This window comes from Salvia miltiorrhiza, chromosome 8, assembly GCF_028751815.1.
Source record: "Salvia miltiorrhiza cultivar Shanhuang (shh) chromosome 8, IMPLAD_Smil_shh, whole genome shotgun sequence".
NCBI classification, from domain to species: Eukaryota; Viridiplantae; Streptophyta; class Magnoliopsida; order Lamiales; family Lamiaceae; genus Salvia; species Salvia miltiorrhiza.
The window spans coordinates 30085271-30108253 of NC_080394.1; the positions used below are offsets into that span (position 1 = coordinate 30085271).

The 22983-nt window shown below is 35.7% G+C and overlaps 5 protein-coding genes and 1 long non-coding RNA gene across 9 annotated transcripts; 3 read left to right on the forward strand and 3 right to left on the reverse strand.

The window, feature by feature from the left end:
• The first annotated feature begins 125 nt into the window (after positions 1-125).
• On the forward strand, positions 126-1506 carry LOC130997596 (uncharacterized). Its single transcript, XR_009093130.1, has 2 exons — positions 126-335; positions 613-1506. It is a non-coding gene; the product is annotated as an uncharacterized LOC130997596 (long non-coding RNA).
• Positions 1507-5901: 4395 nt separating this feature from the next.
• Positions 5902-8712, reverse strand: LOC130997597 (uncharacterized). The gene has a single exon (XM_057922965.1). The coding sequence runs from the start codon at positions 8034-8036 to the stop codon at positions 6096-6098; it is 1941 nt and encodes a 646-aa protein (XP_057778948.1). The 5' UTR covers positions 8037-8712; the 3' UTR covers positions 5902-6095.
• A 55-nt stretch (positions 8713-8767) lies between these two features.
• Positions 8768-9902, forward strand: LOC130997598 (histone H2A-like). The gene is made up of 2 exons (XM_057922966.1): positions 8768-9288; positions 9453-9902. Exons 1-2 carry the CDS (start codon positions 9079-9081, stop codon positions 9705-9707), a joined length of 465 nt encoding a protein of 154 aa, XP_057778949.1. The 5' UTR covers positions 8768-9078; the 3' UTR covers positions 9708-9902.
• Positions 9903-11886: 1984 nt separating this feature from the next.
• On the forward strand, positions 11887-12390 carry LOC130997601 (histone H2B.5-like). Its single transcript, XM_057922968.1, has one exon. It carries the CDS (start codon positions 11887-11889, stop codon positions 12283-12285), a length of 399 nt encoding a protein of 132 aa, XP_057778951.1. The 3' UTR covers positions 12286-12390.
• A 191-nt stretch (positions 12391-12581) lies between these two features.
• Positions 12582-15718, reverse strand: LOC130997600 (uncharacterized). Its single transcript, XM_057922967.1, has 2 exons — positions 14866-15718; positions 12582-12891 (listed from the first exon to the last, which is right to left on the reverse strand). The coding sequence occupies exons 1-2, from the start codon at positions 15531-15533 to the stop codon at positions 12885-12887; spliced, it is 675 nt and encodes a 224-aa protein (XP_057778950.1). The 5' UTR covers positions 15534-15718; the 3' UTR covers positions 12582-12884.
• Positions 15719-17630: 1912 nt separating this feature from the next.
• On the reverse strand, positions 17631-22572 carry LOC130997602 (soluble inorganic pyrophosphatase 4-like). Of its 4 annotated transcripts, none has more exons than XM_057922969.1 (9): positions 21909-22572; positions 20568-20705; positions 20453-20481; positions 19527-19592; positions 19344-19451; positions 18851-18916; positions 18651-18771; positions 18423-18504; positions 17631-18033 (listed from the first exon to the last, which is right to left on the reverse strand). In XM_057922969.1, the coding sequence occupies exons 1-9, from the start codon at positions 21937-21939 to the stop codon at positions 17991-17993; spliced, it is 684 nt and encodes a 227-aa protein (XP_057778952.1). In that variant the 5' UTR covers positions 21940-22572; the 3' UTR covers positions 17631-17990. The 4 variants fall into 4 exon arrangements, with proteins under 4 accessions (XP_057778952.1, XP_057778955.1, XP_057778953.1 ...); XM_057922972.1 differs by having other exon boundaries at positions 22193-22197; XM_057922970.1 differs by having other exon boundaries at positions 22032-22051.
• Positions 22573-22983: the final 411 nt, after the last annotated feature.

Genomic DNA, 22983 nt, shown 5'->3' on the forward strand with positions numbered 1-22983 from the left:
ATATAGGATAAATCTATATATTTAAGTAGATAATTAGATAAAAGGATATTATAGTCTAAATGTCTAATAATTAAATATTAGACAAAAAAAAATGCCCTATTCAGCAATTATCGTGTGGCCCTAATTTCATTTCGTAGAACAAAAATATAGAATAGAAGAACGGCAAAATCCCCTAATTTCAGTTCACATCCGCTCTCACAGCGCCTCCAGTCGCCGACAGCTTCGCCTCGATGCGCCTCCTTCCCACCGCGACGCGCATCCAATCACTCCTCTGCCCTCGCCGCTAGTCAGCATCCCTCCAGCCACCACCTCTGTTTGATACTCCGCAGCAGTAGGTAGGTTTTTTTTTAATTTATTTTCAATCATTTTCTGAATTTGTTCATTCTCTCTGCATATTTGTATATTAAATTAAACACGCATGGAAGCAAAATCAACCTTGATTTTTAGTTTATAATATATATTTACTGATGAATGAAGCAAGCTGTTAATATTTACTGATTTTGTTCGACCTTGAGCAGCAAGCTGTTAAATTATTTCCTAAAGGTTTTATTTCCAAAAGATGCGTTGGTGTAGCAGAAAAATGCTCGGCTAATACTTGTTTACTCCGAGCAGGTTCAAAACTGAAGCTGTGTTGGAAGTACATGTTGCCATACAAATCTTTAGTGCTTGTTTCAAACAAATCTTCAACGTTGAATTGCAAATATAGAAAAAAAAAACACCATTAATATGCATGCACAGAAAAACTAAGTGAATCAGGAATATGGATGGCAACGGACCGGATCTGGACCGGGTCTGGCCAATACCAGATCCAGATCCGTTTTCATATACTAGATCCAGATCCAGACCCGTCAGATCCGCGGGTCCACGGATCCAGATCCATGGATCTACTATTTTAAAATTAAATTAAAAAAATTTCACAAAATCAACAACATCTAATTTCCATCATGAAAAATATAACACAAAATACTTTTATCTAATTACTTTTAGTTTTTATTATTTTAAATATAATTTATTTATTATTTTTAATTTAGTTAATATTATTAGTAAACTAAATATAAAATATAAAATATATATATATATAAAATAAAACGGATCCACGGGTCGGATCTGGGCCGGATCCGGATCTAAAATTTCAAGATCCAGATCCAGATCCGTTTTCAAAACTGAGATCCAGATCCAGATCCAGATCCGTCGGGTCCAAAAAATTGAGATTCAGATCCGTAAAAACGGATCTGGATCCACGGATCTGGACCGGGTCCAAGATCCACTGCCATCCCTAATCAGGAACAACAAAAATGAAAAATTTGTTTTGATTCACGTTCTATATATAGAGATGAATCTCCAACATTAATATTTGAGTTTTAAATCTTGTGAAACTTTTGGAATTCATAACAAAATCATAGCCTTTTTTAATACCTCAAAAAATTATTTAATGGAAATTGTTATGTCAGTGTGAAGCTTTTTAAACAAAACGTGAAAAATTGAATGGATGAACTTTTCGAATGCCTAAAAGGAAGATAAAAAGTGAAAAATTGCAGATGAGATGTTTTTTGGCGGGAAAGTTTTGGAAGAAAACTTGCCTTTAGTATAATAGATAGATTTGACATTATATTTCTTTTAGATATTATGGAACAATTCATTTATAAATAAAAACTTTATTTGAAGTAGCATCAAGTCAAGAATCTCAATATAACCATCACAAACAAACTGACCTAAAACATATTTAGTTGAGTTGGTCTTGAGTACAACCAATTGTACCGTATAACTAGATTGCATCTTGACCCGCATCTTGATTTGCATTATAATCTGAACCTGCATCCTAATCTGAACCATGTAAATAACATTATTCGGTTATACAAATGACACTGCCTATAATTGACATTATTCGCTTATACAAATGACACTATAACATTTTAAAATGTCATTGAGTGATTTGTATAATAGAATAGTGTCAGTTATAGACACTGTCATTTGTATATAACTGGATATTGTCAATTATAGACAGTGTCATTTGTATAACCGAATAGTGTCATTTATACAATTTAAGTCAGGATGTGAGTTCAGGTCAGGGTACAATCCGGTTGTCCGCTGCAAGCGATTGTACACAAGTTTTTGTGTATTTGGTTAATTGATCAGTAATAGAATTGGTAATCTTATTTATCCAATTAAATTTCACTTGTTCAAAAGTAGAAAACAATATTTTGATTTCAAGGATCTCTCCTCTGGCTATCAAAGGATCAGAAGCGCTGTAGGGAGTCTAAACAAGGTTTTTATCTTAAAGTCGGGGAATTTGGGGACGGAACTCGATTAGAATTCTAAATGATTAAATTAAGTTGAATATCGTGATTTTGTATTTATATTTGAATATTAATTAGATTGAATCGAATATTTGTATTTGAATTCGAATCGAACATTTATTGAATATGAATATCAATTAGAAAACAAATTATTTTATTAGTTTACAACTGCAGTGTGAATTGTAGTTGTGGTGGAATAATGATCTCCATTTAAAATTTTGGTTTTATAAATTTGTGAAGTATTACTTTTTGAATATCAAGAATTTTCCATTATGTATGTATATTATGTTACTTTATATTTTTCTTTTTTAATTGTCAATTATTATAGAATGTCATAATTCTTTTATTATATTTTTTATAATGTTATAATTATCTCACTCTCTCTCTCTCTCTCACACACACACACACATATATATATATATATATATATATATATATATATATATATATATGTATATATATAGGGGGCCGCTCCAATGAGACCCCCTAATTTTAGTGAGATCTAGGGCACGATCTGGTGCGTTTATTTTATCAATCCTATGACTGATATTGTATCTGGAGGGTGATTTTTTTTCGCAGGGTTCGAATCCTGGAGGGAGCAGAATATTTTAAATTTTGTTATTCATCACTATATACTGCATTGTTCATCAATATATACATCCATGTTCATCAGTATATATGTCTTATTCATTACGAATTTTTTTTTAAAAAAATTCATCAATATATACATCTTGTTCATTAGATATACGTTTTGTTCATTAGTATTATATGTCTTATTCATTGTACTCATGTTACACGAAAAATAGGGGGTCTCACTGGAGCGCTCCCCTATATATATATATATATATATATATATATATATATGGTCTGTTTCAGCATGAAAACTCCATTATAGAGAGAAGAAAGAAGAAATCTGAACCATTCGTTGAAATTAGGGCTGTTAACCGGTCCGGTTCGATTTTAACCGAATCGATTAACCGGTTAACCTGAACCGAATAAGGCGCAATTTTCTAATCGGTTAATACTTCGGTTAACCGATTAATCGGTCCGGTTCGGTTAACCGAATTAACCGATTAATACATAATTTCTCAATTTGTTCAAAAAAAATGGTTAATTCACCGGTTTAATTGAGCTAGCTTATGAAATTCAAAAATTTCGAATTTTTAGAATGTTGGCAATAGGATTCAAACTCTTGCCCTTTGAAAGAAAGGGTAAGGTCTTATCCACTCCACCAACTAATGACTTGTGATTATTTAGATTTTTTTTATATAGACTTGTATTTTTATATATTTTTTTTAAAAAAGAACACCTATAATAAATGAATTCCCAACCTAGGAAACAATTAACGACAATAAAATTAAACAAACTAACACATATTACAACCAAAAGTCACAATAATAAGTCAATTACTTTCAATCCATATAAAAGTCTAATGAAATTAGTCTAAACTCCACCAACAAACATAACATAAAACATAAAGTAACAAAAGTCTAAAGTCCAACATCAACAACAAAGAAACGGATTCAGGGTAAGGCACTTTGGCTTGTTTGACTAGGAACATCTCCACTAGCTTGTTAGCTTGGTGTGTGATTGATTGTGATTCATTTTGGATATTCTCTATCTATTTGAGAAAAACAAGAGGTTCGATACATAAGCATAGACTACTCCAATATCAAAGAAAACCTAGAGTAACAGTTCGAGGCCTGATCACAAGCAAATAATTTGTGTGATGGTGTCTAGAAGGGGTGAAATTCTGGTCCACTTTTCATGTTAGAAGAACTGTGATATGACCATAGGACGAACCAATGGCATGAATAGGTTTGATTTATTCAAATCAAACCATGAACACCACACTGAATTGTGATTTCCCATTCCACAACACTAATCCATAAAAATCCTTCCTTTTTTTTCACATAAATCACAAGTCAAGGATATAGTTCTATCAAACTCTACTTCAAAATGAAAGCAAATATAAGTTGCCGATGTCAACTTATTTACTACATTCAACTAAGTTTGAAATTACATGATTTAAATTCATTTGATTTTAAATTACTGGAATCAACCAAAACATAGCTCACAAGTCACAATCAGAGCTCTAGATACTGAAGATATTCAAGAATCAAGATAGCATGAAACTAACAAGCTCAATTAATTCTATATCACTCAGAATATCAAATTCATCAAATCAAATAGTATAACCAAACACACACTACTCAATAAACTCAAGAAAGTTTGGGTCGTATTGATATTCATAAAGCCAATTAATCTATTTTCATAATATATTAGCAGTACCAATCAAAAAGTACACTTTTCGACATTATATGACAAGCTGTTAAGAGAAGCACATTGCGGCGCATTCAGATGCACGATGTATGCCTCTAATGATAGTGAATTGATCTACAACGCATTAACTTGATCTATATTACTTTACAGTCTACCACTATTAGTAATGCTCATACTCAAATAACCATACAAATCAATCAGGATTCAGCAAAAAAGATACAAAGAGTCAAAGATAAATTCTGGAACTGGGAAAAAAAAAACAAAAAAAACTTACCTTCAGGCCGGGGATGAGCGACGACATTGTTGTACAAAGAGAAAATGCATTGAGCCTTTACGGCCATTAAAAAAATTATTTTTTTTAACCAACCATTTGATATCAGTTAGTTGAGATGGATATCTACTCTAGTATGTGAATAATATAAATCAATTTGTACAAGACATAATATTATAAAGCTAGTTGTTTATTGTTGTAATCATTAGGGAAAAAAATGTTGGTCTATATTTAGGTCCGCGTCATTTCAAGTGCAAATAAAGTTTCCCCTTATGTGATGACTAAAGATAGAGCCCAAAGTTTTTTTAGGCTCCTAAATTTGGCCTTTATGTAAATGTAGGATAAATTTTTTTGGGCCCGTCATTTCAACTCGAAGTGGATCTAAGGGGCACCATTCTGAAAGTACAACGCAATACTAACAATCCAAATCAGAGATGATAGACCCCAATTATAAAATGACAAAGAAGTCGCTACCAACAGTAACCCGTGGAGGCTTTTCAATAGCTCTCGAAAGGATCTTATAACTGAATTATATTACAAAAAGATATGATGTTAGTTGCCATTACTATCCAATGCAAAACACTTGAAGTTTGGAATAACGAGGTTGCCCCTCAACATAAGGCGCAGTGGACTTGAAATGACAAATTCACTTCTCCGCCCATAGAGCTGAAAAGACCATTGTACCCTTACATTAGGAATATATATAACATAGACACATTTTCACTATACAAACACACACGATTCAAATAGAAGATAAATATGAATTCACACATGCCACAACATTTTCACCCCTACATCGACCAACCAAATCTTTTTGACCTTTGAACTGGCGCGTCAGATTTGGCTGACATGGAAAAAGTTTGTTTGATTATCCCAATAATATCGACATCGGTCAGCTAAATATTTTCCACGCCTAAGATCATGTTTATCAGCAACCATCCAACCACTCAACCATTCAACCAGTATTTAATTAATTTTTATCTCTTCCACATCACTAATATTCATCCCATCCCAACCACCTCTATTTTTGTTCATTTATCAATGACCACCCAACCACAACATAATTTTATAATTATTTTTATTCGTAATAATTTTAATAATATTAAATATAAATTAAAATATTATAAAAAACTAAAATACAAAAAATAACAAACTAATAAAAATTAAAATTACGACAAACTAAAAATATAAATTACAACAATCCAAACTCGAAATAGAAAAAAAAAACAATACATACTACGCATTTAATTATCATCTCCAAACTTTTGCCATATATGCTCAATCAAGTCATGTAATAGAGAGCTGTGATCTTCTCTATTGCGAAGTTGGGACCTAGTTCTCATATAGCTCGCTAGGCTTGCAATCATATTCGTAGAGTATACGAAATCATTAGTTTCCTCTCCATCTTCACTTCGACGAGCATTCTGTCTTAGTCGATCTTCGATGAATTCTGTAGGATCATGATAGTTAAGGTAATTGATTCTTTCATCCTCCACTATCATATTATGCATGATGATGCAAGCAATCATTATTTTTCCCATAATATCACGATCCCAAATAAGACATGGCTGCTTAATAAAAGCAAAACGCGCTTGTAAAACTCCAAATGCTCGCTCAACATCTTTTCGTGCAGCCTCTTGATGTTGAGCAAACAACTGATGATTTCGAAGTTGTGGAGCAGGAATAGATTTGATAAATGCCGCCCATTGAGGATATATACCATCAGTGAGATAATATCCCATATTTCTTTCGCGACCATTAACGATATAATTGACCTTAGGTGCTCGACCTTCCAAGATATCATCAAAAACAGGCGATTGATCAAGTACATTAATATCATTTCTTGAACCTGGGGTTCCAAAAAATGCATGCCAGATCCATAGGTCTTGTGATGCAACTGCTTCCAGAATAATTGTTGGCGTACCGCTTCGTCCTGCATATTGCCCTGCCCATGCAGTAGGGCAATTTTTCCATTCCCAATGCATACAGTCAATACTGCCCATCATGCCTGGGAACCCTCGTCGTTCTCCAATATGAAGAAGAGCTGCCATATCTTCTTCAGTTGGCTTTCTGAGGTACTCAGCTCCGAAATTGGAAATGACACCTTCAACAAATTTGATGACTGATTTACGAATGACTTGGGCGCTCATTCGTAAGTATTCGTCATGCAAATCGGCTGAAGTGCCATATGCCAACACCCTCATGGCTGCAGTACATTTTTGAATTGGAGACATACCAAGACGGCCAGCTGCATCAGGGTGTTGTTGAAAATATCTATCGGTGGCGACGAGCTTGTTCATTATACGTTCGAACAAAGGCTTTCGCATGCGAAACCTTGTTCGAAAATATTCTGGGGGATAGATTGGATGTTCTGAAAAGTACTGCTCGAACACACCTTCATGACCTATCTCATGTCTTCTTTCAATATACCGTCTCCTTGCTCTAACGACATGATTGGTAGGTTGTACAGATAGACTTGCGGCCTGGATTACCACATTCTCAATGATGCGATCAAGTTGGCGATTATGTTCGGCAACGCTTTGTTCACATGCTTCATCATCGCTAGAATTTGAAGCACCAATATTAGAACTGGAGGCCATTTTTTGAAGATTAACTTTTTCAAACACCTCATGGTGAGTAAACTTTGGTTTACCGTAAATTGCTTGAGCTGCTTTCTCGATATCCTCTTTGGACTGACCGCTTGCTCGTCGCTCATATGCTTTCTTGTATGCATCAACCCACAGAGTTACATTTTTGTTGAGGCGTTTGTAACGGTTCCTCAATGATTCCACGCTCCTTCGACCTCCAATTTCTGGATTATCTGCTCGACTTTGCTCATACATATCTGCAACAGTTTTCCAAAACGACTTACTATTTCGGTTAGTGCCAACAATTGGATTGTTACTAACAAAGCACCAAGCAGACATTAGTGATATATCTTCTATATCAGTCAAACTTTGCGCATTGTTGGAAGGGTTTGCAGAAAAATTTTCAGAAAAATTTTCAGAGGTTTGGTGATATTCAGAAATAGGAGAATCAGTAGGATTCTGCGAGAATTCTGAATTCATAGCATAATCAAACTCTGGGAATTCATTGGAGCTTGTAATATCAGCAAGATTTGGATAATAGTCTTGGGAGGGGTTGAAATTTTGAGAGTTGAAGAAAGAATTATTGCCTCGATCCATTGAAAAATAGAGAAAGAAACACTAGATGTTATATGTAGAGAATGGAAATAGAAGAACTTGAAGGTGTGTTGAAATATAGCAAGAGTGGTCTCTATTTAAAGAGAACGAAAAAAAATATAAATTTTGGTATAATTATTATTATTTTTAATATTTTATATAAAAGATATAATAGTTTTTATCAATTATCTAAATAAAATCTACTGAACCAATTATATGTTGACAAGTGTCACCACCTCAATGGATGAGATAAGGGGAGAGAGAGACCAAGGGAGGTCGGTTTTTTGCCGAGGTCGACCACCTCCAATTCGCACTTTTAATTCTTATTTTCCTTTTCCCCATTTTTAATGACATGGCAGTGACCATGTCTCTTAAATGAGACCGATAAACATGGTTTAAAAGGCAAGGTAAACCCACGTTGATATGACAAAATTAATCTCAAATAACTAAACAGTCTCTACATAAAAATTTCTCATCCAAACTCAAAATTTTTAATTGTTTCACACACCATTTATTAAAATACAAATATAGAGTATAAATATCTCACAAGTGAAAGTATGCAATACAAAATAAAAACGAAATTCCGTCAAAAATAAAATAAAATAAAAACGAAATCAAACAAATTCAACTCTTAAAAAAAAAACTCTAAAACAAAATGTAAAGCCTAATTTTCAAAAGAAAAAAACCCAATTTACAACTTAAAAATTAGGAGAGCGTAACATAACGCACAAAGTTTGCGAGATCTCATAAATATCCAAACCAAAGAAACGCACATGTCTTTTCAACGTGATTGTAGGCCTGCTGTGAGAGCCACATTTGATTGGTCCACTTTAAGTCACGCGGATCGTCCCCAAATTCCTCTTCATCCGTTGATAAAAACAATCCGACGCTCCAGATTTACCCCCTTTTTTCATCTCATCCCGATTCTACTCTCCTACTTAAACCAACAGCACCGCCCCCGCTAACTTGACACGCACCTCTTCTCACTCTACATTCACTCACATTTTCTTCTTCGATTTTATCGATTACTTAGCAGCTCGAAGAAATGGAAGCTGGCGGTAAATTGAAGAAGGGAGCCGGTGGCCGCAAGGGCGGCGGTCCCAAGAAGAAGGCGGTCTCCCGATCCGTCAAAGCCGGCCTCCAGTTCCCCGTCGGCAGGATCGGTCGTTATCTCAAAAAGGGCCGCTACTCCCAGCGGGTCGGTTCCGGCGCTCCGGTTTACATGGCTGCTGTGCTCGAGTACCTCGCTGCTGAGGTGCTCCTCTCTCTATTTCATTGACCCCTAATTAAATGATGTTGATTTTTTGGAGTAATGTACATTTTAGGGTTTAGGTTTTTTGTAATCAGTTTTGAATAGCTCATATTGAAATTAGGGTGTTTTTTTGCCGCCATTGATGTAAATGTTGGTGTTGTTTTCAGGTTTTGGAGTTGGCAGGGAACGCCGCGAGGGACAACAAGAAGAATAGGATAATTCCGAGGCATGTGCTGCTGGCGGTGAGGAACGACGAGGAGCTGGGGAAGTTGCTCGCCGGAGTTACGATTGCGCACGGTGGAGTGCTGCCGAACATCAACCCGGTGCTCCTGCCGAAGAAGTCGGAGAAGGCTGGGGCCGCCGAGAAGTCACCTAAATCGCCGTCCAAGGGCGGCAAGTCTCCGAAGAAGGCTGCTGCTTAGTTTGCTTTGATATGACCCTTTTTTTGGGGGGGTTTTGTTCTAGATGTTGATTTGCTGTGGTCTTGGTTTGTAGGATTGAATGTTCATAGGTAATTGTAGTTCTATCCTTTTAGATATTTGCCATGGCTTAACATTATGTGGAAACATTGTTCAATCTTCTGTTTCTAAATCTCAATTTCATCCAATATTTTGCAACTTGTGGAACTCTTTACTTGATTATGTTTTACGAATACGCATATTTGGTAATCAACACATTCGATTTTCATATTGTTTTCTTGATTTTGTTTTCATGTTATGAATCTGATCTTGAAAGTAGAGATGACAGAATTTGTATATTGGAGGTTGAATCTTTTGTTTTGTGGTTGCATTAGAAGTTAAGTGAAGCTTCAGATGACTGAATTTCAAACTTTTCAATGCTGGGGGGAAATTGAATTTGGCAAAGTTAGTTTTGAATGTTTGTAATTATTTAAATTTTAAAACTAAAATTAAAAGATATGATAGTTGCATGAAGAATCATTGTATTTAAAAGTTGCGGCTTTGGACTCTAATGGAGATCTTTTGCTTTGAGCGTTAATCATTCTACCTCAAGATCAATACACGCAAACAAGAATTTTGCATCAAGCGTTAGCCATTCTACCTCAAGACCAAATTTTGTCTCGAGCGTTAGTCATTCTACCTCAAGAGCAATACATGTAAACAAGAATCACAATATCTTAAGAATGAATTGTCATAATCTGTTTGCACTTAAAAGAGGAATCACAAAATAGGAGGAATACATATGATAACATGATAATGCAGAGGAAATGGCTTCTATTTACCCCATCACAGAAGTTGATCAATATCAAATCATTATTTACAGACTGGTTCGATAAGTAGTTTTCCATTTAATTTCCATCTCCTCACCTAAATTAGAGGTGATACTTTTTGACACAAACCGAAAAATTGTTAATGTTTGTGTTTATATCAACAAGATAGTAGTTCATCAAATGTTACTTCCTCTACAATAGAACTTGTAAAAATGGGTATTTCACACTATTAACACATAAAACTCCCTAGAAAAAAATGACACAAGTTTTAAGACGAAATTATTGAGTGTATTGAAAATGATCAAAATGTGTCGTAATTAGTCTTGAGAGCTGTGAAAATGTGAAAAGTAAGGATAAATGAGGTATTATTAATGGTGAAATATTGTAAGAAAATAGAAAGAAAACTTTTTTTGTGAACAAAGTGAGTATTTTATTTGTTTAGCTAAAGGAAAAATTGTTTTTTATTTTTACATTCATGTATTTTTGGAGACTTTTATAATTCGTTCTTCATGTATAAGTATTACGTAGAAACATAATACCACATAATTTTAGTACTCCTTTTTCATGTACCATTAATGGATTGCAACTTCACCCACGGTTTTTTTATTACGGCAAAGTTTTTTTTACATCTACTGATTTTTTTTTTAAATTCTTCATATATAATACACTAAAATTGATATATATATATATATATATATATATATATATATATATATATGTTAACTTGGGTAGGTGATTGTTTCTGTTAAAACATATAATATGAATTAAGCTAATATGTCTTATATATATATATTTCAAATATGCAAATGTATCAAGTATCGATAAATGTATTTCTTAAATTACAATTGGGTTATAGTTTCCATATTAGAATAAATTAATTTGTAAAATATATTTCTAAAGTTCATCACAATTTCTAGGCTAAAGTGACTGGATCCATGTCACAGTTACCGCAAAACAAGAACTGAATTTTCGACAAAAAAGCCCAACGAGAATTTATGATTTTTTTTATACAGTCAAAATGAATTGTTTTTTTATTGTAGAAAAAAATAATGTTTTGGTAGAATAAATTGATTGATGAAAATGGTGTGAGAAAATGCAAAAATTGAAGTAGATTCAATGAATGATGTTAATTTTGCGGAAAAATGAGGGAAAAAGCCATAAAAGGACCCAAAGTAACGGATCTTAAATCAATTGCGATACAGCAGCAAAATCCTAATCCAACGGCAGCAATTGAGGACAACGCAGCGATCCGCGGCATAGCCCAACCATCCAATAGCACGCGTCGCATGCTCTCTATATAAACAAACCCACGAGCAATGCATTTTCCCGCAACGAAACCCCCCTGAAATCACTCACCCCCACAAGTATCGTGAATGGCGCCAAAGGCGGAGAAGAAGCCAGCGACGGCGGAGAAGAAGCCGCCGCGGCCGGAGAAGAGCGCGGTGAAGGAGGCCGGCGGCGAGTCGGGGAAGAAGAAAAAGAAGGTGAAGAAGAGCACGGAGACGTATAAGATCTACATATTCAAGGTGCTGAAGCAGGTGCACCCGGACATCGGCATCTCTAGCAAGGCCATGGGGATCATGAACAGCTTCATCAACGATATCTTCGAGAAGCTCGCCATGGAGTCGTCGCGCCTCGCCCGCTACAACAAGAAGCCCACCATCACCTCGCGCGAGATCCAGACCGCCGTCAGGCTCGTCCTCCCCGGCGAGCTCGCCAAACACGCCGTCTCCGAGGGCACCAAGGCCGTCACCAAATTCACTAGCTCCTAATTTTTACTCCTCTCTTCATTTCATATATACGATTCTGGATTTCCGAAAAAGGAAATACAACGGTCCATGACATTTCTAATAAAATTCATTTTAGTTTACCTGGAATTCTATTTGCTTTGGTTTTGATTGGGATGATCAATGGATCGTGTAAATGGTATTGGATATATGAACATGGCATCAAGTGAAAGGGAAACACAGAAAATGAACTATAGAATGGTATTTGCGTTGATCACTGATAACCGAATGAGGAGATGAGTTTTGAATCTTTTGATCGATGATAATGTTATGAGCAATAATTGGGCAGACAGATGACATATTCAAGCATTTATTTACGAAATTCTTACACAGATGAAGGCAATGTAAGTAGAAAAGCCACAATTGAAGCAGCTTCAATGATCATGATCTAAAAGTAAGAGCATGTGGTTTCTGCAATTCTTGAACTTTAAAAAAATAAAAGGTTGGAAAGTATCATCTCCTGAAGCATCCAGTTGGCGACACAAGCGCAACGAAGACAGCACTAAAGTTAACGACGACAACCACACTGAAACTAATCCGCGGGCTGTGATGCTTCCATCTTCTGATTTGAATCAATCTCCTACCTAGAACCTGCCATTACAATGTAAAATGCAACTTTATGTGTTAGGCAACCCCAAATAAGCTTTTTGAAACATAATTGTGTGCCCAAATAGTTTAACTAACAAGCGTTTAAGAAACTGCATGCATGCATGTAGAGTTCAGAAAATCTCATCCCACAGAAGATACTGTACATTTGTATCACAAGATCTTTCTAATTTCAACTGAATGGTATTGATGACTTTGCTCCTCTTTTGGTTTGAAAATTATAGTTCATGACAAAGAACATGATGATGGCTAACAGTCAAGAAATTCTCTGAATCCTTGTTCCATGATCGGCACGAATTCCTTATAAAAGAAGAGGTTTAAGGCTTGTAAATGCACATCGACTTGTAAGTGGGACTGCATACCCAAGATCCCTTAGTACAAAAGAAGACAAATTTACATTAGCTACCTTAAATTAGTTTTGACAATCTTTACATCTGAAACCATTTTCTGACTATGGACGGCAATCCACCCGGTAGCTGGTTCTCAAAGAAATCAATTAAGATAACCTAATATTTCATGCAAATGAGTACACAGTTGTATGAAGTAACTAAGTCTACAGCAAGGTTCCAGCAGTAGTAAGTGTGAAGTACCAGTTGCACATAAAGCAGGACAGGAACATTTTTATTCACGGAAATGAATGGAAGACATGAAAGCTGAACCACAGAAAACGCCCTGCCAAACAATATCTGCCGCGAAATAGTCAAGAGAACCCACACCCTAAACTTGGCACCTTGCCTTATTCTTACACCCTAAGACCCCAACAAGCAGAAACTACTAAAATGATGATTACTGTTAAAAATAACCTCCTACTAAAAGAAAGTGTCATAACCCTCAACCTGCCTTGCCAGTCCTTCATGCACTTAGTGTAACACTCGCTGACGAGGTTTTGTACCAGTTTCCAATTCTCAGTGAAAAAAAACAGTACAGAACACCTTGTCACACATCCTAAGTCTAGAAAATGATTATGCATACATGAACGCAAAGCTAAAATTGAAAGTAAAAGCTGTAAAACGTAATGAATCTTTTAGATCATTTCACACCCAACACTTGCACCTGACTGATTTTTTTTTTCTTTCACAGTTTTGTGATTGTCTAAGCGCAAGTAGATCAATCAAATGAGTAGATAGCTGAAAGATTAATTGCAGACCCACTAGGAACTTCTAATAAGAATTCAACTACCGCCCAAAGAACACTTAGATGGACCAGAGAAATGTAAGAGAACACACCTAAGAAATATGATCAAACTGGTGCATCATTGCAAAGGGTTGGTAGCTGGTATAAACCCTATGTAGTGAGTACATCTTTATGTCAAGAAAAAGAGTCTCACAGAAACTTAAAGCAAGTCTCGTATTTAATAAATAATGCAATTAAGCGAACACACACCAGGGAACGGCTTTTACCACTACTACCATTACAATGAGCTCAAGCAGCACGTATGTTTCAAACTCAAGCTTAAGCATGAGAAAAGAAAGGATAAGAAAAGAGAGGAAATTTTTATCACTACATTTTTTTATCTCATGTTCTCTAGGGAGGAAAACATGGTAAAATATATCAAATCACTATCCTATGATAATATTAACATGAATTGGAGGGAAAATGAATTTTTTTCTCATGCTGAATGGGGAAAATTATCCACCACATATAACTTGTGAAAAGAGTGGGAAAATGGTGAAAATATATGTTTTCCACCATTTTTCATCAAAGAGAACGCACCCCAAGAGTCAGAACAGTTCAAAATGGGAGTCATGACAATGTAGCCGAGAGTTCAATGGCCATCCATTCAAAGCTTCTACCATGAGAGTGCATCATTTCTTTTTTCTTTCAAAGCATATAATTTGCGACTTTTAATAAATAGAAAATCTCATTTTTAATTAACAATAGAACTCATGAAACTCCCAGCAGAATGGACGCAAAACTAAAAACAGACTCACGAAACAGAAGTGTCCATTTCATACAGACCTCGGCGGCTCAGAATTCGCATTTAAATTCCGATGCAGAACTCGTCCACTGCCAGAATTTCCACCTTCAATAAGCTCCTTCAACCCCACATTCCCCACCTTCTCCTTCTCATCGTCATCATCGCCTCCACTCCCCATCTTCACAGTCTTCTTCAATTTCCTCTTTGGCGCGCCGACTCTCTCGAAGTAATTCCCGTATATATACTCCGGGGTGTAGCCATTTTCCTCATCAAACAACATAATATGTCCGTGCCACTCCCAAACCCGATAATCGGAGCCAGTCTCCTCCTGAAAACCGACGCAGATATGGTGCTCACCGATCGCGATAGCCTGGCCGGAGTTAGGTTTGAGTTTCTCGATTTCGCCGCTGAGAATTGTGCGGACGATTTCTTTCTCGAGCTTGGATTCTTCCTTAGCTAGCTGCGTTTTGGAGGAGGAAGAGAAGTCGTCGTTTTCCGAATCGGACTCGGATTCGGAGAGGTTGAGGAGCAAATCGGAGAAGAGGAGGTCTTCGAGGGATTTATCGGGGGAGAAGGGCGGCGCGGCGTGGAGCGACGGGGGGCGGAGTTGGAGGCGCGACATGAGGGACTGGAGCAGCAGGTTGTCGAAGTTGGGGGTGGCGGTGGAGGAGTTGAAGCCGAAGCCGGCGCCGCCGCCGCTGCCGTTCATATCTATTGGATTGAAGCTGAAACCTTCAGAGAGGGGTTTTGGGAAGGGGTTTGGGGTTTTAGTCTATTTTAGCTTTAGGTGTGGCTTTGTGAGGCAGTGAGTCCTAGATATTTAGATCAAGTGGTGTATGATTCTATTATTATTATTATAAATTATTAATAAGGTTTTTCATTTTATCAAACATGATAACGTCTGATCACCATCAATTTATTCGTCTGCCATTTATTTGTTTTCTATAGAGCCACGATGAATTCGTCTACTATTGATTGAATTTGATAGAGTTGAATTTTTAATAATTAGTTTGATTTTGTTAAAAATGAATTGAAGATATTACGAGTCACAGACTCACAAGAGAGTTTGGGCTGAGGTGGGCTTTTGCCTTTATGGAAAGGGTAATTTTATTCATAACCCCTATTTTACTCAGTATAGCCATCTATCTAAAATAATAATATTAAATAATTATGAATTTACTATTTAACCATATAATTCTTAGCCTCCAAACTAAATATCTTATACAGTACTAATTAAGAGCCTTGGTAATTTTTATTCTTCCATACAACGTTTTTTCGTTTGAAATCAATCGCATCTGTTCTCGAATTTGAACCAAGGGCACATACATAATGCAAAGATGAAGAGAAAAATGGTCAGCAATATCACCCAGAACTAGCAAAAACGGCTATCTACAGCCTTGATTGAAGTCGACACCAAGGGTATGCCCCTGTATTCAGCCACAAATATGTTCAAGTACCCGCTTCTTCTTTAGTGTGCCCTCCGATAGTCCGATGCTACTAATCTCACTAGAATTGGATTCGCAACTAACTTTCTTTTGAACACGTAGAAGATTCACAAGGAACTAAACTGATTTTTTACCACTTTTTCTGCATCTGTCGAGGGATGCTTCATTTTAAGGATTGAAATGAGTTTTCTTCTCTTGGTTTTGTTTATTGAATTCTGCTTGATTCTACAACATATGTGCCCTTAAATTAGTGAGTTGTAGCAGTCGTTGAAATTTACACTATTTCTCTTTTTGAGTTGTATAAATCTGGAAAATGCAGTAGATAGCCAATTTTGCTGGTTTTGCTGGGTGATGATGTTACAGACCATTTTACTCTTCATCTTGCATTGCGTATGTGTCCTTGATATTGGTTCAAATTCGAGAACCTATGGGGCTATAAGAAATTTAATTTGGGGCTATGAATTATAGGGTTAAATAGTAAATTTATAATTATTTATTATTATTATTTTATATAGGGGGCTATACTGAGTAAAATGGTGGCTATGAATAGAATTACCCTTATGGAAATTGAACTGTTTTGAACATGGACCTGTAATACTTTGGCTATTGCATTATAGTTTATAGACTTTATAGTAACTGTTTTTCTTCTTATTATTATATATATTCTGTATATATATATATATATATATATATATATTTGTATGTGTATACGTTAATGTTATTATGCCTCCTCTTTCCAATGGTAAAGCTAAAGTTATCATCTTTTTTATGGTATGGTCGTTCTAGATGAGGGAATGCAATAAGATTTGAAATGTATGAAACGAAAGTTAGTTGTGTTTTGCTGTGCAAAAGAAAGTTGAGAGGTTTTACCTTATAGTATTTCAGTATTTAAGAAAATAAGAAATGCCCATCTCAAAATATTTAACAGTCCATGGCTAACGTAAGATATTCCATATCAAAATATTCAATATGTCAAAAATAGTATAATAAATAAGTTGTGAATATTCAGAATAATAACATAGAATGTCGTTGGGGTGATCTGCTGCCTGCTGGTATCGAACTCACAAATTGTAGTATTGACACCATTGCTCAAGAGATTTCCTCTTCCATCGAAGTCGAAATGAGTGATAGAACAGATCAATAGGTATAGGTATAGGATTGTGTATTTAAAAGAAAATATAATTAAATAAATTAAAAATTAATTAATCCATCAAAATAAATAATAAATTAATTTATCTATTCATCCCAACCAACTCAATTACATGGTAATTTAGGTACAACAATCGCATGCATGATGCGTGTGTGCACAGTAAGAGAGAATTAACAATAGCATATAAGAGATGGTAGAAGAATATATCGAGTATGTAGCAAATTTAATTCATTAAAATAAAACCATACGGCGCCAGAGGCCCGTAATCTAGGTACAAGAAATATATGTATGTGCTGGAGAATGAACTGGAATAACCATAAAAGTAGTAAGCTTTTTTGCGGTACCATAAAAATAGTAAGCTTGAGTATAGATGAAGAGAGTGATATTAATCACGCCAACCCCTTTTTTACATAGCAAATACCATATATGTTGGGTTTATCCAACATCCTACTCTATCAAATAAATTCTTATTCGTCATCATCTTATATTGTATAGAAGTATTGCAATATATCAGGTATTCTTCCAGATCAAAAATGATAAACATGGAGCACCACCCTTCGCTTGCAGCAAACTACCGCCTTAAGTTCTCCACTATATACTCTGCATATAGGTCCCTGCACCACACAAGCCATTGTGTCGGATCAAAATTGTGCAATATTTGATAAGAACTGGAAAATTTTGCTCAAATCAGGGGAAAAAGAAATGACAATCAAGAAAAATATCCACAAAAGGTTAGTAAGTTGATGATAACCTAAGGGTGAGGGTGCTGATTATATTTTTTTACTGTGGGAGTAGCAGAACAGTAAATGAGTTCATGAGTATTAATGCAAATGTATAATTGCTAAGCCATGCTCATTTTGGAAGAAAGTTTCTGTGTAGCTTTGTGGAAAAGAATTGAGAAAAGCACTGAACAATATCAAATATCTTTGTAGCTCTCCGTTTCCCAACAGAAGCAAATACAGCTTCAATCTCCTAGTTAACTAAAGTGGGGAGGAGCACTCACATGGACGATTGGACAGCTTCATAAGCTTTTGTGGCTGGAAGAAAGTCATCGACTGCAACATCCTTGTTCTCATTTTTCTTGTCTGATTGATTTAAGAGTTAAGAAGATAACAACATGAAGTATAGAATCAAGTCGAATTTAAGTAGCGAAAAGCAGGAGCTTTTTGTTTAACCAGAAAATAAAAAACAGACAAAACAGAATTAGCACAATCTTTTCTCAGAAGGATACAGTCTTCGAAAAAACGGCGAATTTCAGCCAATCGGTGGGGCGGAAGCTCACTAATGTCTGTGTAATGCCGATACTCAGGATCATCAGCACAGACAGCAATTATCTTGTCATCTTTCTCTCCCTGTTGCAGTTATCAAGTCAGTAAATCCTTCTCCTGAATCCTGAGATGAATGTGGTCTAAGGGTGCAAAGTAACTGTACCTGATCAATCATGGGCATGAGACCTATTGCTTTGGCCCTGAGAAAGCAGCCTGGAAGGACAGGTTCCTGAATATATGTTCATGCAGAATTAGTACACATTATAGAAAGAAAAATCGTTCTTGAAAGCCTTAAATCCAAGTATCATGTCACCAAAATATACTGGGTAAGGGCCTTAAGGGCCAAGGTACCATGATTTCTGATAGCAAATTACTATAAACCTAAGGAAATTCTTCAATTACTAAGGCCTGAATGACCAGAAAAGATCAAATTTTAAGAAACATAGAAGCGTAGTTTTCTTTTATCAGGAGGATTTTTTGGGGTTTGGAAGGAAATATCACTATTTTTTTAAGAAGTAAACAATATATCTTGAACACCCCCCCCCCCCCCTCCAAAAAAAGTGCAGAAAGCTGAAAATCCCGAATCCATATTACCAAAGTGAGAAGTTACAGTTTGATATCTCACTCTTTCTCGAAAATTACAGAATATGCCATACCTGCATAATGACCAATACATCGATAGGGTCATTGTCTTCACAGAGAGTACGAGGGATGAAGCCATAGTTATGGGGGTACACAACTGATGAGTAAAGAACACGATCAACCTGAAGGTGCAAACAAATTTTGTAGTTGATGATCAACCCAACATATCTTGCTTTACAAGATAGTAAACCTCATACCTTGATTAGACCAGTTTTCTTGTCAAGTTCATATTTCACCTTACTTCCTTTACTTATTTCAACCACCTGCAATGACGATACAAGTTGTTGGACTGAGCTTCACAGTAAAGCAAAGTAAAATTCTGACAATCTCAGAATAAAAGAAAGGGCAAACTACAAAAACTATATAATGCTGCCAAAGAAGAAACACGAAAACAGAAAGCAGCCGATCCATATAGTGAGTCGAGCTGAATGACTTATTACTGCCACTCTGATGACATTATCAAGTATATCTACACTGTGAAATTTAATTAGTAAATAGTAAAGATGTGACTCTGGTCCCACTCAGTTGATGCTTAACAACCAGATTGAGTAGTTCTACTATATGCTAGAACAATAATTACGTTATAGTTTGATGAGACAATAGAAGTAAGAGGTCATTGGGATCTAATATTATGCAAGATGACAAGAAGAATAAATAAAATGTAATGGAAATAAGAAAAGGGAGTATCAATAATCAGACCAAAAAAAAGTTTAATAGCAAAGTAAGATGATATTGCTGGGGAAAGTGGAACTATAAATTTTCAAAGCTAATAAGAGGGGTGATGGGGAATGAAACTAGATACACAGATAGCAACAACAAGGTTCAGTTGGCCTCATTACGGTCAAGTATTTTTCATTGGTTAACCAATAGGCAATAACAAACAAATACAATGGAAATGAACGTTTTGGGAGTGATGTCACAAGTTTGATCTGAATTCTAATCATAAGGCAGCTCATTCAGTATTCTCAACTCAAAACTACAATTCCATTTGGGAATGTATTAACAAGTTTACATTTACAAGTACAAATGATGGAGATATTCACATGTTTTCAGTTAAACATCCATCTTCTCAAATTTAGCATAGTAGTATTAAAGAATGAAAGGGTATAAGAAAGTATCTTACACAATTGAAGATAATCGGGGCCCCAGGTCCTACATTGGCAATAATGGGAAAAATGATTAAATATAACAAAGCTAATTGAGTAATGACAAATAAGGTAGATAGTCAAGATATGTACCTATCTCAAGTTCATGCCAAGGATGAGCAGCAACAGTTTTCCTCGTCATGGAAGAAAGTATCCTTTCATTAAGAGGCGCATGTAATGGCTTCTGGATGTCAAGAGGTATGCTTGGAATTTCAATTGGTGGAGCCATAACTGCAGGTGGAATATCAGGAAACTGATTAAAAAAAATGCTAGTTAAAGAATTTACCACAGCTCCAAAATTGATCACAGTAACAGTTGGTCCCCTGAGATCAAGAGGTTTTTTGCTTCAGATTTTGGCAGATGAAATGAACAAGATCTACCAAAAAAGGTTATCTAACTACCGGCCACATACTACCCATGTAGTTGACATATATTTGCTAAAACAAGATATTAAGTATAACATATAGAACTAATGTTTGAATTGGCAGCAAATTATACATCTAAAGGCGAATGAAATCATATGATTAGTTGAAGCGATCTTGCCAGCAGAATGGGATGGAGAATTATATGATTTATGGGAACAGACTTGCTGATAGTGTAGATTTTAAATAATGCAGAATTATGTGCTGACAGAACCTTTAAAATATACAATAAGATTCACCAGAAAACTGTTAACTCCTCCCTTCTTTAGTTTCTCGATTAAATCCTTCACTATGGAACTAGAAGTGCATCATATCCTCAACACACATTGTCTAACAAAATCAGACAAACCAGCTTCTAGTTAACACAAATGACATTGCCATCTCCAGAGACGCTTCATCTTTGATTTGGGACAACCATCTATTTTAGAAAGGAGTCTTAAAAAATTAGAAGTCCCAGCCACTTCCATTTTTCTATATATAAATTCTAGGAAAAAACCATTCAGCCAAACCTGATAAAAACCTTACAACTGCAAAATAAGTATACACAAGAGTCCCACAACAGCCACATAAACAGAGTGCAACTGCATATTGGACTCCATTGAATATGTAAACCGTCCATTAGTAAAGTAAAAATGTAATCCATCATATATATCAGCAACAAATAAACAGTAAAAATGAACTTATCGTAAAAAACAGCTCGGATCCAAGATCTTCTGTACACATACTTTCAGAATGCAGCGGTTTAGTGCACAAACTAATATAATGCGTATCCCATATACACAAAAACCAAAAAAAACAGCAATAAATCCGTGTTCAGCAAACGAATATACTAATGAGCATCGAGTTAGTGAAGAATGAAATAGAAAACGCATGCAGATTCAAATGCACATAGTACTCCGAAACTCAACAAAAAAAAAAACTAGTTGATTGCAGCTAAAAAATAAATTCTACTGAACAGAGCTTCCATCGAAAAAATTAAAATACGGTGAACAGAATCATGCACAACGTTTACCCGGAACAGAATCATGCACAACGCCCAGCATTACAGGCTTACAGCTGAATAAAGCCTAAAACAAGTGAGAACACAAGAGAAACGCAGAAAACGATGAAGCGTGTCATTAAAAACGGAACGTACCCGAAACAATTAAATAAGAGCTCGAGAAGGCGTCGGTGGGAAGCAAACGAAAAGCTCAGATCTCGAACATAATACGGAGCGTAGGAAGGAAGGCAGATTTTATAGAGGAAATGAGTGGGTGGTGGTGGTGAGAGAAAGCAAGTGTAAAGAAAAGCTTTTACCTCGGAGAGAATGGCGGTGTGATTACGGTTCCCGCCCTGTGCCTTGGTTGAGTTGAGACAGCATATTCGGAGGAAAAGAGTCAAATGCCAAAGTAAAAGGGTAAATCTGCCATCGCGAATCACTACCAGCTGGGAAAGACGTGGCGGAGCCCAATTCGGTGGCGTGGGCCCATTAGGACTTACTACTTGAGAGCTGATTCGAGAAGGATGGAGATGGACAGTCGCGCAGCGCTTGCTGCCAAATGGGAATATATTTAGGCATACTTTACTTTTCCTTCTCAAGTTTTACGGCTGAAGAATATAGATATCAGCTTTGCTTAATATAACTATGTTCTTACGGCCTCACAAAATGAAAACAAAAAAATCTCTATAGTTTACTTCTCAACCCGCTCGAATTATACTACTCCCTCCTCCACATTTTTTTCATTCGTCTATAAAATTTACTTTTACCCTTTATCTAAAAATATTCTTATTAGTATTACTCTTCGAATTCTCACATATTTATAGGTATTGTCACTAATAGATTTACATAACTTTGACGACAACATTTTTTTTGTATTCATGATATATTCTGCCCGAAAGTCATAGAAGAATGAAGCATTTTGATAGAATCCTGATCAAGGATGTGAATATTTGCCAAAAATACTAAAAAAAAGTGTGCAAAGCAAAAAATTCCATTATTTTGTATTCCAATTCTAAAGTAAGACTCTTATTTTTATTTTTTTCTTGGGGGAACTCTTACAATCTATATAATATATAAAAGAGGAGTTTTCTTCCTTCATTTTTTCTCT

Bases quoted from the DNA above. Each gene is read 5' to 3' on its own strand.
- LOC130997597 (XM_057922965.1), bottom strand. From the start codon at position 8,036: ATGGATCGAGGCAATAATTCTTTCTTCAACTCTCAAAATTTCAACCCC.
- LOC130997598 (XM_057922966.1), top strand. From the start codon at position 9,079: ATGGAAGCTGGCGGTAAATTGAAGAAGGGAGCCGGTGGCCGCAAGGGC. The intron at 9,289-9,452 runs GTGCTCCTCTCT...TGTTGTTTTCAG, and splicing joins TCGAGTACCTCGCTGCTGAG to GTTTTGGAGTTGGCAGGGAA.
- LOC130997601 (XM_057922968.1), top strand. From the start codon at position 11,887: ATGGCGCCAAAGGCGGAGAAGAAGCCAGCGACGGCGGAGAAGAAGCCG.
- LOC130997600 (XM_057922967.1), bottom strand. From the start codon at position 15,533: ATGAACGGCAGCGGCGGCGGCGCCGGCTTCGGCTTCAACTCCTCCACC.
- LOC130997602 (XM_057922969.1), bottom strand. From the start codon at position 21,939: ATGCTGGGCGTTGTGCATGATTCTGTTCCGG. The intron at 20,482-20,567 runs GTACATATCTTG...TTGCCAATGTAG, and splicing joins TTGGCATGAACTTGAGATAG to GACCTGGGGCCCCGATTATC. The intron at 18,034-18,422 runs GTGAGTGCTCCT...TGTGTGGTGCAG, and splicing joins GAAGCTGTCCAATCGTCCAT to GGACCTATATGCAGAGTATA.